Consider the following 18,573-nt stretch of genomic DNA (forward strand, 5'->3'; position numbering starts at 1 on the left):
GTTTTATATATTTATACTTCTATTTCAACCTCATTTAAGTTCACTCTATAGGAGGCACAATTTATATGGATAGTATATATATTTTTTTACAATAACAAGCTGGAATGAAAACAAGCAAAAATGAAAGTAACGACTTTCTACTTCTTGTCTTTTTTAAAAATGTAAGGAGTAAAAAAGTTCAGATAATTGTGTGAAAATGTAAGAAGTAGATGTAAAAAGTAGGCTGAAAAATAATTACTCAAGTAAAGTACAGATACCCAAAAATTCTACTTAAGTACAGTAAAGAAGTATTTGTACTTAGTTGCTTTACAACTCTGGATTTTTCTRTAATAAATGTGGGGATTTTTTTGTTTTCTGCTTGTCTGAACAAAAGCAGTTTTGTGTGAAGAGGTTCTTGCATGAAAACCGTAACTTATCTTATGAGCGACTGGATTCGCTGACTCATTCTGAATCACTGCTGTGTTTCTTTCTGGACCCAGGACGTCACGTATCAGTCTCTGCAGAGCGTTGTGGACTGGTTCAGAGAGGCTGTTGGGATTCCCATGGAAAAGAAATACAACTCTGTTCTGTTTGGAGGTTTGTTGGATTGTTTTCTTTTTTTTTTTTTTCTTACTTGAAAAACAGCAATAAAGATAGATGAGTTTAACGCTCCATAATTTGCCTTTCAGGTCTGATCGGGTCGATGTTTTCTTTGCTGCAGTTCTTGTCGTCGCCCGTGACGGGGGCTCTGTCTGACCGTTACGGCAGACGGCCCCTCCTCATCCTGACCACCGTGAGTTCAACCCGTCGTTCTGTCACGCTTGACGGCATTTAAGTGACATCACGAGTCGGCGCCGAGTCATTCAGGTTTAATGAAGTGTCTTTGTTTTCAGGTGGGGCTGACCTCCTCCTATGCGGTCTGGGCTGTTTCCCGGAGCTTCAACATGTTCCTTTTGTTTCGGGTAATTGGGGGGATTTGCAAGGGCAACGTGAGCCTCTGCACCGCCGTGGTGGCTGACCTGCCATGTCCGAAAGCACGAAACAGAGGAATGGTAAGCCCAGACCCTAAATGGTGTTTATAGCTGTGTTATTACAAGTCAGACTCTCAAGTTAATTTAAAAAAAAAATACAACTCTGTTATGTTGTCACCAGGCAATGATTGGCGTCGCCTTTTCTTTGGGGTTCACTTTCGGACCGCTGATGGGAGCCTACATCGCCATCAGCTCCACAGCGACAGAAAATGTTTTCTACCAGACCCCGGCTCTGCTCGCCTCGGCCTTCAGCGTCGCTGATCTGCTTTTTATTTGGCTGATGCTGCCGGAGACGCTAACGAAGGATGCGAAGGTTGGTTTGTGGAAGCGTTCCCCGGCAGCAAACAAAAACAACGTGCAAAAACACAAATATTTGAGGAAGCAGGGTTGGTTTATCTGTTTTACTGGGTGTTTTGCTGGTACCTGAACGCAACACTGAGTCTGGGTTGGTCTGAATGTAAAACGTCAACCTTCCTGCCTCTCCTGAAGTTCTGTTTGTGATTATTTCTTGCCTAATAGCAGTAACTGCCTGGACTCTAAAGGGGATGATGACATTTCAGGAAGCACTTGGTGTGGTTTAAAAAAAAAAAAAACAGCCCAGTGATCCAACTTTAACGCTCTGCTGATTCACTTTCTGCTGAGCTAACAGTCGCCAAGTTTACAAAACAACCTGTCTCTTTCCTGGAACATGCTTCGCCTGCAGAAGTTTATGAAAAATAAACTTTTTTTTTTTTTTTTTGCTCGCTGGGGACCATCAGAACCAAAAACATTTTTTGTTGTTGTTTTGTTTTTAGCCAGGGACAATTTAGAGTTAAAACTAAAAGGCATGTTTTTGGTCCGGCTGGGAGGCGAACCCGCAACCTTCTTGCTGTGAAGCAACCGCTCTGACCACCGATCTGTTAGGTTTCACATTATGTGTTGGAGATGACTCTCAGCTACTACCACACCAGATTTCAGCTCAGTTTCTGTCAAACTGACTGAGTCGTGGTCGTTTTTGTGGTGGCGAATTAGCTGCGGCGGCCATCTTGATTTGAGTTGACTCTAGAGTTGAATTACTTCCTGAGTGTTTTATTGACATTTATACACAAACTCAGGCCTAAAAGCAGTTTTATAGCAGAAACTTGAGCATAAAGTTTAAAACAAACTTTTTTTTCCCCACTCTGTACAGGCTTCCTCTTCTGGACACGGGGGCTCCTGGGACCTCCTCAGTCCTCTGTCTTTGTTCCACTTTGCTGCCGTGACAAAAACCAAATCCCCACCGTCACGAGACAGTGAGTTCTGGTTCTGCTGGATCGAACTCAGACCCTCTTATCAATTTCTAAAACACAGATAACTTTATTATAGATAACTATATAATATTGTGTTTTCTTTTTTTGTTTGTTTTTTGTTTTTCGCAGGAATGCATTCACTCCAAGTATTGGGTCTGGTTTATTTCTGCTACCTCTTCCTGTTCTCCGGTCTGGAGTTCACCCTGAGCTTTTTGACCCACCAGCGCTTCCGGTTTACAAGGTATAACCTGCATTTTTATCAGTCAGCAGGACAAAAAAAGAGAAAGAAAAAGAATTTGACGAGCGACTTTGATTGGTTTTATTTCACCAGTATGCAGCAGGGAAAGATGTTCTTCTTCATTGGGGTCATCATGGCTCTAATCCAGGGGGGATACGCTCGGAGGATCAAACCTGGGCAACACATAAGTGCTGTTCAGCGGGTAAAAACACCAACTATTAATATCATAAACATTATTTTTAGTGAAACAGCTGCACAAACATCTACTTGAATTAATTTTTTGTTTTAGGCGATGGTGATACTGATCCCAGCATTCATCCTCATCGGGTTATCCTGGAATATGACGATGCTTTATACCGGTTTGGCTCTGTACTCTTACGGTGAGTCAAAGATTTAAACCAAAAACTAAATTTTTAAAAATAGTTCTGTCTCTGCGTTCATGAGTAAACTTTTTGTGTTTGAAAGTACATGTGAAAGGAGTCAAAAAATGTGATTAAAAGCATCAATCGGGCACTCGGATGGCAAATTTTAACAAAAAAAATCTAAATTATATCTCTATATTTATAGTATAGTTGCGGAAGATGATGTTTTATCAAGTCAAGAGGATGTACATTTTTTAGTAATATTTTTATGCACCTTTGARTGTAAATTACTAATAATTTGATTAATTGAATTGTGTAATTACCACATCTGGCCACTAGGGTCGCTATTAACTCTGCTCAAAAATAAATAATTCTCGCGATGCTTCAAAAAGTAGAATAGAATAGAAATAACCTTTATTGTCCCGCCGAGGGGAAATTCAGTTGTCACAGCAGCATCAGTACAGAGGGTCACACACTAGTTTACAAACTATAGACAATGCACAAATGACGAAATTACCACTAACTAGCATGAAACCAATCACAGTCATAGCTCACAGCTGGGATAGATTTGGAGTTATGTCATCCTCGTTAACGGTGGCGAGCTGAGCTCCACCTTCATTTCAAACAGAACCCAGCAATGGAGACGGCTGACGAAACTTAAGTAGATAAAYCAGAGCAGCATGGCCATATCTCAGCTCAATGTTTGAGATTTTAAGACTGAAAAATAGTTTATGTCTTATGTTTTCACCGTAGATCAGGGCTATTCAACTGATGGCCCGCGGGCCACATCCGGCCCACCAATGACCAAAGTTCGGCCCGCCAATTGGTTCACTCATCTCTTAAGCCCAAACCCCCGGTTTTCTATTTTAATTACTATAAGTTATTTTAGTTAAACATAGACATGTTTGGTGTCTACAGAAACGTCAGAATCTTGGCTACAAGCTGGTAAAAACSTTTACTATGAACATCCAAGACAATTAATACTACAAGCAGTTGATAAAACTATGAAAGTGAAAATAAAATTGGTTTAAAAATTTGGCAAGTCAGAGATGTCAAAATATTTTGTGGTAAATAAGAGGCATAATATGTTTCTTTTTTTGTTGTTTTGTCATCACTACTTTTATTAAATAGGGTTCTGTATGTTTTCATGATTAAATGCAGCAAAATAAACTAKTTCAAAGGTAACAGATCACTGTAATACTTAGTTTATTTACATAACTTTAATTGCTGGTTTCGGCCCCTGAGCTGTTGGTCTGCGTTAACTGTGGCCCCTGAGCAATTTAGTTGAATAGCCCTGCTATAGATAAAATACATTTCTCACCACTCACTTTATTGCATTTTTATATTGAAGTCTTTACAGTTGTAGTAGAATTTGTAGCAGAGTKGTTCTATATGTCGATACATCAGGTGGTTTCCGAGAGTTACAAGGTTCTGTAAAATCACTCTGAAAACAATAYAGCAATGTACTGATATTAGAAAATTTAATTTGTACTTTTGAATACTTGAGTATTTTTAAATGCATGTGTTTTTGAATACTTAAGTGTTTTCAAAAGTAAGTACTTTAATTTGAGTAGATTTTTGACCGAGCAACTTCTACTTGTAGTTGAATAAGATATGACCATGAGTATCAGTACTTTTACTCAAGTACTAGAGTTGAGTACTTTGTCCACCACTGATAATAACAGAGCAAATGATTGCTCAGATTAGTAATACAAATGAGTAGTAGTGCAAATGATTGTTTAGATGAGTAAAAACAATGAATAATAMCAGTACAAATGATTGTGCAGGCAGCAGCAGGTGTGTAAACATTTGTTGTGATTTTTGGGCGTGGTGCTGATTATAGAGTCTGACAGCTGCTGGGAGGAAGGATCTGCGATAAMGCTCCTAAGAATGAATAAGAATAAAGATAAAACCATCTGAGATAATTAAATTGCCCTGCTTTTTTGTGAAGGCATGAGTAGTACTAATATCAAAATAACTTAGAGAAAACAAGATTTAACTTTCTAATTGTTTTAAGATTGGCAAACTCGTTTTTAAACCAAATTTTCTTATTAACTATTTTATTTGACAGTATCTTAAAAGGCACTTTTGTTAAATAGAATAAGACATAAAAGTACAACAGTCACAGTTGGTGTGCTGYAGTGACTAATACAATATAATCTAAAGCTAAACTTTAAGGATGATGCATAGCGACATTTAAATTATGTTTTTATTAATTTATGGATTCTGTTTTCTTGTTACAGCGGCAGCAATAGTCGTGCCCTGCCTGTCGATGCTTGTTTCAGACCATGGTAAGTAATTTTCACAAACACTCCATCTTGATGCATCTTGATTCTCCACTGTGGATTTTCCTCCAGGCGCAGCCAGTCAGAAGGGCACTGTGATGGGAATCCTGCGTAGTTTGGGGGCCCTGGCGAGAGCATTCGGGCCAGTTGTGTCATCCTCTGGTAAAGAAGCTGTTATAATGAGAAAGAAGCTACTTTTTTACTTTGAAAGTTCTTGTATTTCATGCACGGCGCTCTGATTGCTTTTTTATCTTCATCATATTTTTTTGTCGTCTCTCTTTCACAGTTTATTGGCTTGCCGGAGCTCAGACCTGTTTTCTCCTCACAGCTGCCTCTTTCGTGGTTCCACTTTTTCTCCTGAGCAAAACCAAGAGACTAGACTCACAAGCACAAGAATCCAAAAAGACTTTTTAAGAGGAAAAACTCTTATTTTGTTGCCTAAAATGAATGTTTTGTTTACAACTACGGGGAGAACAAAATCATCACATGATCAAGAAAAAAATAACAAAAACATATACAGTATGTTGAATAGAAGAGTAGGTACAAAATATTTTATTGTGTAGGTAGTAAATGAATATAATGCTGTTTTTTGCACATTTTATACACTGCATAACTTAGGACAAATGACAAAAAATCTTTTATACATTTAGAAATTTTAGAAAATTTTCTAAGTATTTTATAAAGTCAGCACAGTGTTTTATCTTCTAAAGCAGCATTTTTGTTTTTCTCGCTGTGAAATATATTGTATTTTCTGGAATAAAAAAATTATGTCGTTCATTTTTGGGAAAAGAGAATTTATTATTATTTTTTTAATTTACGAAAACATTAAAGAATGTTTTTCATCAAGCACAATTTTGATTTATCTACTGCTTCTGTTTACATGCCAATTTATCTGTTGCTGTATTTCAATTACATAAATATTTTACTGCATTTTCATATTGTTCCCTTTATTGTCTAAAAACAAAAAGTTATAAAATGTAAATGAAACCATCACAATATGTAAAAACTTCAACTGATTTATATTATATTTATATTACAAATTACACAATAATTAATAGCAAATACTTTAAATGGAGGTTTTTATTAAATAATACAGGACTGGGATGTCCAAAAACATTTTCAGTGCAGGCAAAACTATATTGTATTAGTTTTCAATAGAGTAACTTAGTCTTAGAGCTCAAATATTTAATAATAATCATAATTTTAGGAGAAAATTGGGTGTTTTCTTCACATTTAGCCAACAGGGTATGCTTATTTTGGCTCACTTTGTGGTGTGTTTAAAACTAGAATTAAAGTCATTCGGAAAAGTTTGTAATTAAATTTGCTTTAGAACAACACTTGCTCTGCTCATTGAGAGTTGGTGAACATTTAGTGAAACAATCACACACTTTTCAGAAGCTTTTACGCCACCGCGCCACAAGGTGTCGCTAATGTTCCGCTCGTACAAATATTAGCCGATCRTATCAGGTAGCTGGATGCTAATGTTATCAAACAGGTTGTTCGCCACCAACGAACAGATAAATGTTGCATTGTTGTTACGAAGCCTTTAAGGACAAACGCAAGCCCAGGTGAAAAAAAAAAGCGAAGATGTGACTACATTAAAAAAAAAAACCGGCACGACATACGCACTAAAATGGACATGGTAAGGAAGTTTAGCCTGTTTCTTATATTAGCTAGCTTGGAAGCTAAGTCACGCTAATGCTCCTGGGGAAAGTTAATGTTTACAAACTTAAAGGGTACAGACGCGTGTAGAATGAGAAAAAGGCAGACAAACCATTTCAATAGAAATAGTTTTGTCTCGAAACTTTAAAAGAAAACRTATTTTTGATTATACTTTTTACTTTATTTAAGCACACTAACTAGGATTAAAATCTAGAAGTAGCAGAGTTGAGCAGTTTTTCAGTGGCTCTGCTTGAATTTCAGTCAGGTGCATGGTTGCCAAAGGTCGTTTACAAGCAGATATTATTCTTTACTCGTTCCAGGAGAGCAAGCTGACATCCACTGCCTCGGCTACTGACCATAAATATTACATGAGACAGAGAAGAGAGGCTGTTGATCCGCACACAGACTCAACACCTCTGATCCTGCCAAATCCATACGAGTCCAAACCAGCCTTAACAAGGTATTAGGCTAATAAGAGTCTCTATGTCTCATTGTATTCAMGTTAATCAAGTCACTTGATCATTGAGCTATTTATTCTTCTAATACTGCTTTCAAATGCCTAAACATTTTTAGGAACTGGTCAGGTTTTAGCCCAAAACCATCAGGAAAAGGAGGAGATGGTTCAAGGAGTCATGGCTACAGCAGTCACCGTCCTGTGGCATCAAAAAGGGGCAATGACTCTCAGGGAAGAAACTCTGTGAATGCACAGAAAAAAGGTGGCTATTATACACCAATCACATCTCACAGCTCCTCAGTCAGAAGATTTCGTAATTTTCCTGAATTCCTACAAGGTTTATTCCCCGCTTTAGATTATTTCTGGTCTTTTGCACATTCCCCCTCAGGTTCTGAAGGTATCAGGTCGGCCCCGAACCCCGCGAGGAAGTCGGCGCAGGCAAACTTTGTCCCGTTTGAAGTGAAAATGGCTGATTTTCCAGCGTTGGCTGGAGATTCATTGTCGAAAACGGCTCATCCTGCAGCTCAGACAGAACATCGGGGTCGTAGTTATCAAACCACAAGCCCACAAACTCTGGCAACTTCCTGGAAGGTAAACTCCTGTTTTGTTAAAATGTCAGATGTGAGTCAGTTAGTATTAATGACCAACACAGTGAATTTAGTTATAATGTAATTTCTATTATTATTTATTTTGAGTAGTCAGGCTCAAGAGGATCCGCAGCACAAGTTGACACTTTGCAAAATGCTACTGATGCTAAAGTCACTACCCCTTTTAACTCAACAGGTAAGGTGGAACAGATTTTAAACAGCCTTTTAATTATGAAAATGTTCCTAATTTTTAACGTTTATCGTCTTGTTTTAAATAGGTCAACCAGTGGTGACGTCCTGGGCTAATATTGCCTCTCAGCCTCCAAAAATCCAACCTGTTGTTCCAGACGGGACAGTTGGCGGCGCTGTCATGCAGGTGTGATTTTCTCTGGATCATTTCTTTTTTTAATTGATCCAAATTAAGATTTTAACATTTTCCCTAAATCACTCAAACATATCAGTCTGTTTTTGCACGTTCTTTCTTTATAATGGRATTTTTTTCCCACTATATATCGCCAAATTATTCCTGAAAGGCATTTAATTTTTTGTGTTTTATTAACATGTTAAATGTTTAAAGTCCTATGATAGTAAAGGCTGTGATGTGGTGCTCCTTCAAGCAAACCTAGATAAACAGGTGAAATGAGATTTGTCTTTGAAAAGCACTTAAAAGTTCATAATCAAACTAAAATTTGCATAGGGAAAGCAAATATTCAGACGTTATGTTTTTGACAGCACCTTTTCCAACGTTAAACTACATTTACTTTGATGTCAAATTAGTTTGTTTTGATTTTAAGGAGATTGTTATCTGAAGGCTTTTTTTTGCCAATTCATGTCTCATCAGGCAGAAGACTTGGCTGCGGCGAATGAAAACGGAGCCGCAGGAAAGAAAAAACGACGAAAAAAGAAGAAAACCAAAAGTAGTGGTGAGGGTGCGGAAGCTGAGTCAGAAGACCCGATAAAACCTCAAGAACCTCCAAAATTTGAGGTAGAGTTTATTTCTCACGGWTTTTTGAAGATCTGCTAAATGAAAAATATAGTTAATATAAATTTTACTATTTCTTTCTAAGGATGAAGAGGAGTTTCCAGGCTTGGCTGTCGCTTTAACCGGCTCTAATAGATTTATACCCAGCAGCAAAACAAAGCTTTGCAGTGAGGTAGATACACTTTTAAACTAAACCCTTAAAAAAACTGTATGATTAGTTATATATGTTATATATTTATTTAGGAAAACCAAAGAGACGTAGGTCAGCATCATCTTGTTGAACAGAACAAGGAAAAGTTCTCTTCAGGAAAAACTCAGCCCACAGAAGCAGCGAAAAAGGAGCAGGTTTGTGTTTATTCTTAAATAAAATTGACCTTTCATGTCATGCTTATACAAAATGGTGCCAAAAAAAAAAAGTCTTGTTTTTTGTCCTCACCTGATTTTTCCAGAAAGCAGAGAAAGTTTCGGGGAAAAAGAGCAAAGCTCCTGTTCAGCTGGATATCGGAAACGTATTGGCAGCTCTGGAAAAGAAGCAACAATCTCAAAAGTCCAAACAGGACACTAAGCCTGTTGTTCTCTCAGGTTGGTTTTTTTATTTTTTATTTTTTTGTAGTCCGTTTGAGACGAGCAGTGACACTTGATAAGGATGAAGTCTGTTTTTTCGGGATGCATGAAAACTTGTGTTAGTGCATTATCTGTTTTGAACTTGTGGAATGACTTTTTCTCTTTTGTTTAAATCTGAGATCAGTGTTAAAGGTCTTTTTTTTATAATTATTGAGCCTTTAATTAAAAAGATGGCCATTTGAGAAATTGTTTTGTTTGATATACTTTAAGAAATGTTTGCTTGCTAAGAGTTTATTTCAAATAGTATAATTTACAGTGTCATTTGGTTTTGGTGTTGTTTATATTATGATCTTACCCATTTTTGACTCATCTTATCTCCTGGCATGTTATCRGTTATTATCGGTTATCGGCCGTTAGAAGGAGAAAGTTATCGGTTATCGGTTCTTAAAATAAGTTAGATTCAAAGTACGTTTGCTTTTATTGTTATTCATATATGATTTTAAACATTTTTCTACCTGAAACAGTGCTTCTGAGAGTGTGAATGCATTATGACCGCATYATACTTACAGGAAGACACACAGAGAGCAGCAGCTCGACGTGGTGGTTAACAAGGAGAAAAAAGCTTCGGTCTTTTAGCGAGGTTGAGCGGCTGGTTGTCATCATTTCCATCGTTAAAGTGCTTGAGATCTGCGTCCTCTGGCACTTTTATTTGATTTGTCAAAAGCCTCAGCAATGATATAAGTCCAGATGAGTTCTTGAACGCTAGCGTGTTGTTAGCATTTTAGCAGACGGACTTTGTGCTGGATTCAGGAGRTAACGGACATTACATGTTCTCAAATTGAGAGTAGTTGTTCTGATGTTTATAATTATAAAGTTTGTGTGTATCATACAGGGTTAATTGGTAAAATAATATAAATAATTCTTAAAATGACTGGTTGTTTTTCAGCATGGAGTATTCTAATTATTGTTCTAGTGAGAAAGTTGTTTTTTTCTGACGCAACTTGAACGTTGCTCAGGTCGTGTCGAACGGGAAGCAGCTTGACCAAAACGGATAAAAATAAAGCAGCGCTCAAATGTACATATATTATCGGTTCTGTTTGTTGTGATATCGGGCGATAACTATCGTGCACACCCACTGTTTTTTTAATTGTAGTTGGTGGAGGACTTCCTGTTTTCCAGAAGCAACCTTCTGCTCTGAAGAAGCCTCATAAGCAGCAGGACAAAATCGCACACAATCCCTTGGACTCGACAAGTCCTTTAGTGAAAAAAGGCAAGCAAAGAGTGAATCCTAAAGCCAAGAAACCCACTCCTCTTAAAAAGGCAAGTTCGCTCACTCAACCTGGAATGAACACGACACATCGCCTATAACCTTCTTTTTTTAATTCTGCTGGCTCTTCAGGTCATTTTGAAAGAGAGAGAAGAGAGGAAACAAAAACGTTTGCTAGAGGAGAGAGGTTTGCTGCCGGAAAACGAGTCCAAACTCGCCGATGGTGCTGAGGAAGAGCAGAACGCCGCCGCCGCAGGTCAGAGCAGGATGGGTGCTGTGGACGTGCCTCCAGTTTAAATTCACCGAGGAAGTAACTGATTGTGTTTTCTTTCCGAGTTCAGATGACAGTTTTGCACCGGGATTTGATGATGATGAGGATGATGCACAGTTATGCGTTACAAATTCAGTCGTGGAGGAAGAAGAAGAAGAAAAAGAAGATGGTGATGAAGAAACTGATAAAGATGAGTCAGTGCAGCCGGAGGTCACATCAGCTGAACTCCAGCAAGCCCCTGTACCAAAAATCCACAGCAGGAAGTTCAGAGAGTAAGATCACAAAGCTGCTTGATTCCCTAAAGTTTAAACGTTGTCACACGAGTCTTCTCTGGAAGACGTCAGGTGCTCCTCCTCTAACGGCTCTGCTCGTTTCTACCACAGCTACTGCAGTCAGGTGCTGAGCAAAGACTTGGACGAGTGCGTGACGTCGCTGCTGAAGGAGCTGGTCCGTTTCCAGGATCGCCTGTACCAGAAGGATCCGATGAAGGCCCGCATGAAGAGGCGGATCGTGATGGGGCTTCGAGAGGTGCTGAAGCACCTCAAACTCAAGAAGGTCAAGTGTGTCATCATCTCGCCCAACTGTGAACGAATCCAGTCGAAAGGTACCTTTTTAAAGAAAGTGTCTTTTTAATAAAGCAATGTTTGTTTGTTTGTTTGTTTTTTACAAAACATGCATTTTTACAAGACTGTTCAGGTTTTAGGTTATGGTTTTCTGGATGTTAAAGTGAATATTTCATGCAAAATCCACTATTTTAGCTGTTAAATGCATTCTGTACTTGGAGTCTTTAGGAGTGCAGAAATTTTTAATTTATTCTCTCCAGCGATATCTTTATATTATGTTTGGGTCATATTTTTCAATCTATTCAGTCTTCTCTTTTTTCTATGATGTTTTCTGAACTGTTACATCACAGAATTTGCAACAGAACGTCTGAATAAGGTCTGGATTCACCCACTACAGTTTGGTTGTTTTCATTCTCCTCTCACTCTGGGTTTCTGCGCRGCTATATAGTCGTAAAACCCTCTATCAAACTACAATGGAGTGCTCTGGAAGCTATGGGGGGCGGGGTTTGAAGTGCCTTGTTTGGATTTAAAGAGACAGCCTCAAAACAAGTTGATCTGAGACACACCTCAGAAAAGGGGCGGGGCTTGTGGAGTTACAATAAGGAGAAATTCAGACCAAAGCRTTGCAGTTTTACTTTATATAGACCCCAACTAAAGGATTTAAATGTGAAAAATAAGGATTTAAAGGCAGTAGGAAGTTCTACGATTTACTGAATTAAATAAAAGCCAGAAAACTYTCATGATATTGTAACAAAGCAGGAGACAAAATAAGGATCGAACATTAATCAGTGGAAATAAGACGTGTAGAGTCTCAACAGTGGGAGAAAGTGATTTTTACAAGCACATTTGTGTTGATAGAAAAAATTTCCTTCACAGGTGGCCTGGACGAGGCTCTCCACACTATTATCAGCATGTGTCGTGAACAGAGCGTACCCTTCGTGTTTGCACTTTCCAGGAAAGCTTTGGGCCACTGTGTCAACAAGGCCGTGCCCGTCAGCCTGGTGGGCATCTTTAACTACGACGGTGCGCAGGTCAGGAAACGAGCTGGATGAGAACCAAACGATTCAAACGTACATTCATTCATTTATTTATTTATGTAAACGAGGTGAAACCTTTCGATGCTCGCAGGACTACTATCACAGGATGATCGAGTTGTCCTCCGAGGCCAGCCGAGCCTACGAGGTGAAGCTTTCGAGCCTGGAGCGGACGGATCCAGAGGAGGACCCAAGCTCAGAATCGCCACCGCCGTTGAACGACTTCGCCGAGGATCCGAACCCCGGTCCCGACGAGCCAGAGTACAGTAAGTTACTCCTCTKTCAGCATCCAGTTGAAATATCACCAACTGGTCAGACGTTATAAAACCTGCCGTTTTTCTCTCAGTGAAATTCTGGAAGAAGGTGTTGGAGAAGGACAGCAGCTGCACGTTGTTCAACTTTGAGGAGCAGCTCAGATCCTTGCACTTGGACAGTGAATGTACAGAGAACACTGAGCAGGAGGAGAGTTGATGGCTGAAAAGCCTTCTGTGCCTAAAAAAAAATAATAATAAAAAATAATGCAGGCTGCGCTTGTTCAAGACTTGATTAGGTAAATGCAAWTGATGCTTTTATTAGCAGTTGTTTTGTTTAAGTGAACCAGGAGAGAACCGATCACATCGTTCAGGTATGTTGTTTGTGGCCCCGCCTGAAGAATGTGTAATGTTTTATTTGTAAAATTGTAACAGTTACAGAATACTAATGATCAGGGATGATTTACCACTACATGTTGGGATTTTATTTTATTTTTTGGTATATAAATGGGAGATGATACGAAATGTAATAAATTGTCAGATGATCTTCAACACAAAACAGGCAACAGTTGATGAGGGGAAAAGAATAGCTGTCTTTCTTTGTAAACAAGTCTGCTTAGGAAATTACTGAACTCAATATTTATAAAATATGTTGTTGGAGAAAACGACGGAAAAACTTTATAGAAGCTTCGTACTTAATCACGATACGGGGATACTGAAATTCAGGCTTAGGTTGTAAAAAATAGTGAAGGAAAGTCTTAAAGAACTTAGTTTTCACTCATTTAGTTTATAACTTATTTTAAATCAACATGCAGACGTCTAACGAATTTATCATTGGGTTCAGTTTAAGTTCATATATTTTATTACCTGAATTCATGTTTTCTACTAATTCATAGGCTGTTTTTTTAATTTACTTTGATGCACAACCTGACCACAAAAATGTGTTTGGCAGAAAAAACAAATATAAAGAAATGAGCAGTCAAACCACTGTTATCCCACATGATGATGATGGGGGAGGGGGGGTGACGTTATTAAAAAAATATATATAAAGGTAACCTGATTTGCTGGTTGACAATCATGTTAAATGAAGCAATAAATGAAGAATGCTCTAAGATGGAAACTTTTCCATTAATTTGTACAAATCTGGCATCCATTCAAAGAACGATCTACTTTAAACTGCTAATGATGAAAAATCTAAATTGCAAAAAAAAAAAAAAAGTTAAGGGATAAAGTTAGTTTTTCCTGTTTGCCTTTTTTTACAGGGTGGAGACAGAGTCTTACCAAACAGTTAAAAAAAGCACGTTTATGGGAATCATTGTGACATGTTGCTACAGGAAAAGCAACATATGTTGTGCCACTTCTACTGCAAGGACGTTTATTGTTTAGGAAACAATGTGGTGTAACGTGAAGCTGTAAAAATAGAGGCTGAACATTAAGAATGTTCAGATGCATGATAAAACAATATTTTTATAAACGTTATGTCTTAACTTTGGTATTTCAGTAGAAAAATTTACAGTTCAATTTGCTTTTTCATTTTACTCAAGTCATTCCTTTTTATTAAACTGCATAAATCTTTTTTAATTACCTTTTAATTATATCACAAAAAACAAATGACATGGTACGAAGGGAGTAATATATTTTTGAATGATAATTTGTCAAATGGCAATTATTTAAAAATACCTGCATTTCAAAGGATGCAGTGTCCTGCAAAATTATTTCAGTTGAAGACTGCAAATTATTATTTTGTTCTTTTATTTGAATAAAACAAACTCATCCAGTGGGTTTCCATCAAGTCTCAGACAGACCAGGATAGACTCAGAAAAAGGAACGAGGCTTCAAAGACGACCATTAAGTCTTTGAAACATAAAACTGGTTTTAAAGTTTTTTTTTCTCCTTTAAACAAAAGAAGTGACGTTAATGGGCGTTTTAGTGGAGCTTGACATAAGAAATAAATTTTCAAATAGGAGTTCCTATGCTCCTACAGGCTCTACCAGGCTGATGTGCTTTGATTTTATTAACTTCATGAAGGCTACAGCTGAAAAACAATCCACTGAACAAATGTCACACTGAACTGAAAATGTCCTAAAAAATTGTAGATATCAATTGGGAGCCACACTTGTCTCGACAAAGTGGTCAACAAATGTCCACTTTTATCGAACAAGTAGAAACTTGACAGAATTCTAATTTGGTTTAATCCTTCAGTCGTTTATCCAGCAGATCCAAAGATAAATTCCAGTGTTTATATTAAAGTGGTTCATCCTCTGGCACAGAGTTGGCTCCTCTGCTGAAATACCAACCGTTGCCAGCTCAGACTGCAGCGAATCATAAAAAATATCTTGTCGTTTCTCAAATCACTCCTGGTAAAAACAGAATCTACAGAACGTATCCGTTACCGGTTATCTGTAAGACCGTTACTTTGCTGTCAGTCGCGGGAGGGAGTTTTGTTTTCTGATTTGTCCACTCTGTGTTTCGGTCCTCCTCCTTTTTACAGACAGAGTCCGCAGAGCCGTGTTTCTGTAGGAGGACTGCGTTGCCGCCGTCCACCTCTATGACCACGCTGTAGCCGGCCGGCCCGCCGTCCTCCGCGCACCCTTCCTGCCTCGGCGCGGCCGAGCTGACTGGGACGTTTTCGTCCCTGAAGACGAGAACGGTCTCGCCGTTCACCTTCTGCACGCTGCTGTAGTCCCACTGCGTGTTCTCCTGTTGGGGAATGCCCACGTAGCTGGTGTTCTCCTCGCTCGCACAGTTTCTGCTCGGGCTCTGCTGTTCCTCGGGAGGCAACTGGGCCGGCTCCGCGTTCGACGGGCTCCCCTTCGACGGAGCTTCGCTGGTTTTAACCAAATGACCCGTTTCACCTTCCTCAGCCTTCTCACAGTCACTTTGCTCTGGTGCCGACTCCCTGCATTGCATCTCGAAGTGTACGCTAGCTGGAATCATCAAGCTTTTCTTTTGAGACATGCAGGGATCTGTTAAGAGCCAGTCATTACTGTCAGACACAAGTAGGTACTCCTCCGTCTGATCCATCCAAGTCGTCATAGGAGGGAAGCTTTGGCTGCTGATAAAAGCGTCGACGACGTCCTCGGATCGCCCATTCTGGAAGAGTTAAAGTATATTCTCATAAAGGCCAAAGGCACTGTTTTGTGTGTTCTGGAAAAACGATAAAACGCAACGTTACCTTGAGAAGTTGAACATCAACTCCTTGTATCTTTGGCCCAGGAACAGGAGGCAGAAGCCACTGCTTCACGCTGAGTAACAATAAGAGAAGTTTATTAATTTGACCTCCTGTAAAGAAACGTCCAGTTAAAAAAAACAACAGATACTTACAATTTCCTCTTCAGGACCAAAATACATACAATTGTCAACAATGGAATTATAGAGAAGATAGAGACCAGGATCCAAAATGGCTTCTCATTCTGAAAATCTAAACAGGAGCAATAAAAAGATTAATAATAATAATAACAATAATAGCAACAACAATAATAATTAAAGTCTATGATGGAGAAAGAGCTTCCAAAACTTACAGTTTGGCATTTTCACAGACGAGGTGCTGCTCCACTCGCTCCAAGAGCTGTGGTCGAGTCTACAGCGCACTTCAACCATGTACGTGGCCCCGGGGTCCACGTTGTACAGTTTACGAAAATTGTATATGCCATTTTGGTACGTCTAGATGAAAGGGAGCATAAACAAAGCCATTTAGGTTAAATTCTTACAGTAGTTAATTTAAAACATTTATTGCCCTCGGGACTAGTTGAGCTGACAGGTGGGGGGAAAAAACCAGTAAAACAAAGTTTATTTATAAACTCGTCTGGGTCGCTTTAGTTCAACTCTGAGATGTCTCTGTTAATGATTATTAGGTTCACAGGTCTTCACCTTGAGGGCTCTTGTCTTCGAAGAAACCGCAAAAACCAAAGTGAAAATGCCTTCTTAACCAACAAATTCCTTTATTTTCAATAAAAGACCTAAAGGAATAGTGGTGGTTAGAATTAAACAAATCTACTCTCTTTAAAGGTGATTTATTTAACAAAAATAATAAAATAAATGCTACAGCAGGTCACAGGTTCGGCAGAGTGCGAGAGTCTGAGGAGGTGTTTATTTGCTTGGTGAGTCGTGAACGTTCGGACCCACGAGCCAATCAGCCTCCAGGAAGCGTCTAGGTTCAACCCTCCTGCTCCCTAACGGTGCCTGCACCCTTTATTTTACAGTCATGCATTTTTTATGTAGTTTTTCATTGTCTTGTTTAGTAAAAAAATAAAGTTTTTCCACGTTAAACACTCACCTCCCAGGTATTTTCATCTGTTTTTTTGACCCTCAGCTCATAGTTTATGGTGGCCCAGCCAGATCTGGTGTCCGCCTTCCGAGGAGGGTTCCAACTCACGTGGAGAAACGGGCTGTTGGCGGTGTCGTTCACCAGCACCGTGACGTTTTCCGGAGCGTAAGGCTTCACTGTCGAGCACAAAAAGAACAAGAGTCACGATATCAATGCATTTTTATTTACCACATTCACCATCTTGAATAGGAAAGAAAGGTTGAGGTGACGGTCGAGGAACGCTTTAACCGTTTGTGTAACCATTAGAACACCCTGTAACAGTTATTTAGCAGGACATTACAGTTGGCACCCAAAGTTCACTGTAATCTTCCACTATTTGCTCGGGAAAAACTCAGCATGTTGTTCGAGCTGCAGAAGATGAAGGATCTCCGCAGAACATTGGGGCGTGGATATTTATGAATGATCTACCTGGCTGTTTCACGTCAGCTGTTTTTACAGTTAACATGGCGACTTTGCAAAACCGGTCGCTGTCCACAATGAACGCAAATCAGCTTAACTTTTCASAACCTGAGGCTACATCCAGGTTTTTATAGTTAAAGTTTGAATGTTGTGGTTTTCAACAAAAATGGTTCGGCAGGACCTTCAGCCATTTTTGAATAGATGTTAACGGTGATAACAGAGGCGATCTCTCCTCTGAATAACAAAATATTCCATTTATAAACCATAAAAGACCAATAAAGAAGGCCTGAGCTGAACAATGAGGAGGTAGGAAACATCACACTGCTTAAATACAACAATTCTTCCCTCAGCTTAGTAAACAATGAGCTTTTCCAAGTGTCATGTAAAAACGTGTCATTATTTCACGCACAAAACAGCTCCCCATTCAAGAATGTCTCCCACTGACAAAACTTTCTTTTATTTTTGTTAAAGTGTTTATTCTGTTGGATTAGTGATAGATTTAAACGCTGTCGAGTTTGTCTTTGGTTAAACAGAACAAAACTTACATAACCGCCTGCGAAAACCAAACAAAGACCGTGAAATGAGATCTGTGACTGTACACACGATTTACACCCGGTCCCAAACCAGTTCCACCTCATTCTCCCCAGACTTTAATTTGTCCCTCATGTGTGTCACTCTGTACTTTTCCATTCTTGTCCGAGCTCAAGATAGCAGTGCGGCTAATAAAACCGAGCCAATCATTAGCTCGATATATGAAGATAATTCTCCGCTAAGTTGATTTCTACTATAAAAAAATAAACCTGTCTAGTAGAGGTCAACAGAGCCTTGCCGCCCTCATATGCCCAATTTAGTCAGAGGTTTTGTTCTTGTTCATTTATGTAAAACAGAGCTTCATACATTTAAAAGATCAAAAGCTTTTTTCTATTAACAGTATCAGGAAAATTCAAAGTTACCAGAGTTGTACACCAAGTACATACCAAAAAACAAAAAGGATGAAAATGTATCATAATGAGACACACACACACACACACACACACACACACACACAC

At 38.9% G+C, this 18,573-nt stretch overlaps 3 protein-coding genes across 4 annotated transcripts in view; 2 read left to right on the plus strand and 1 right to left on the minus strand.

Annotated features, from left to right (window-relative positions):
- The window catches only part of LOC106528937 (major facilitator superfamily domain-containing protein 10), a 7,193-nt gene extending 1,253 nt beyond the window's left edge, over positions 1-5,940 (plus strand). The window contains exons 3-13 of the mRNA XM_014024227.1: positions 480-576; positions 669-772; positions 873-1,031; positions 1,132-1,323; positions 2,179-2,281; positions 2,408-2,519; positions 2,610-2,718; positions 2,806-2,896; positions 5,122-5,169; positions 5,236-5,325; positions 5,450-5,940. Coding sequence (XP_013879681.1) covers positions 480-576; positions 669-772; positions 873-1,031; positions 1,132-1,323; positions 2,179-2,281; positions 2,408-2,519; positions 2,610-2,718; positions 2,806-2,896; positions 5,122-5,169; positions 5,236-5,325; positions 5,450-5,577 — 1,233 coding nt within the window. The 3' untranslated portion in view covers positions 5,578-5,940. The remainder of the gene's footprint in view (positions 1-479; positions 577-668; positions 773-872; positions 1,032-1,131; positions 1,324-2,178; positions 2,282-2,407; positions 2,520-2,609; positions 2,719-2,805; positions 2,897-5,121; positions 5,170-5,235; positions 5,326-5,449) is intronic.
- A 672-nt stretch (positions 5,941-6,612) lies between these two features.
- LOC106528939 (selenocysteine insertion sequence-binding protein 2) lies at positions 6,613-13,910 on the plus strand. The gene is made up of 17 exons (XM_014024228.1): positions 6,613-6,805; positions 7,146-7,285; positions 7,399-7,541; positions 7,668-7,870; positions 7,978-8,062; positions 8,145-8,242; positions 8,708-8,851; positions 8,934-9,020; positions 9,092-9,193; positions 9,298-9,430; positions 10,566-10,732; positions 10,812-10,935; positions 11,021-11,222; positions 11,334-11,554; positions 12,390-12,544; positions 12,642-12,813; positions 12,894-13,910. The coding sequence occupies exons 1-17, from the start codon at positions 6,797-6,799 to the stop codon at positions 13,016-13,018; spliced, it is 2,310 nt and encodes a 769-aa protein (XP_013879682.1). The 5' UTR covers positions 6,613-6,796; the 3' UTR covers positions 13,019-13,910.
- Positions 13,911-14,533: 623 nt separating this feature from the next.
- prlrb (prolactin receptor b) overlaps positions 14,534-18,573 on the minus strand; it is a 12,150-nt gene continuing 8,110 nt past the window's right edge. For both annotated transcript variants that reach the window (XM_014024230.1, XM_014024229.1), the window contains 5 exons: positions 17,075-17,241; positions 16,320-16,461; positions 16,123-16,219; positions 15,974-16,043; positions 14,534-15,891 (listed from right to left, as the gene is read on the minus strand). In XM_014024230.1, the coding sequence (XP_013879684.1) occupies positions 15,172-15,891; positions 15,974-16,043; positions 16,123-16,219; positions 16,320-16,461; positions 17,075-17,241 (1,196 nt within the window). In that variant the 3' untranslated portion in view covers positions 14,534-15,171. The remainder of the gene's footprint in view (positions 15,892-15,973; positions 16,044-16,122; positions 16,220-16,319; positions 16,462-17,074; positions 17,242-18,573) is intronic.

This window comes from Austrofundulus limnaeus, unplaced genomic scaffold (assembly GCF_001266775.1).
Source record: "Austrofundulus limnaeus strain Quisiro unplaced genomic scaffold, Austrofundulus_limnaeus-1.0 Scaffold413, whole genome shotgun sequence".
Taxonomy (NCBI): domain Eukaryota; kingdom Metazoa; phylum Chordata; class Actinopteri; order Cyprinodontiformes; family Rivulidae; genus Austrofundulus; species Austrofundulus limnaeus.

Bases quoted from the DNA above. Each gene is read 5' to 3' on its own strand.
- LOC106528939 (XM_014024228.1), top strand. The intron at 8,063-8,144 runs GTAAGGTGGAAC...TGTTTTAAATAG, and splicing joins TACCCCTTTTAACTCAACAG to GTCAACCAGTGGTGACGTCC. The intron at 8,852-8,933 runs GTAGAGTTTATT...TTTCTTTCTAAG, and splicing joins AAGAACCTCCAAAATTTGAG to GATGAAGAGGAGTTTCCAGG.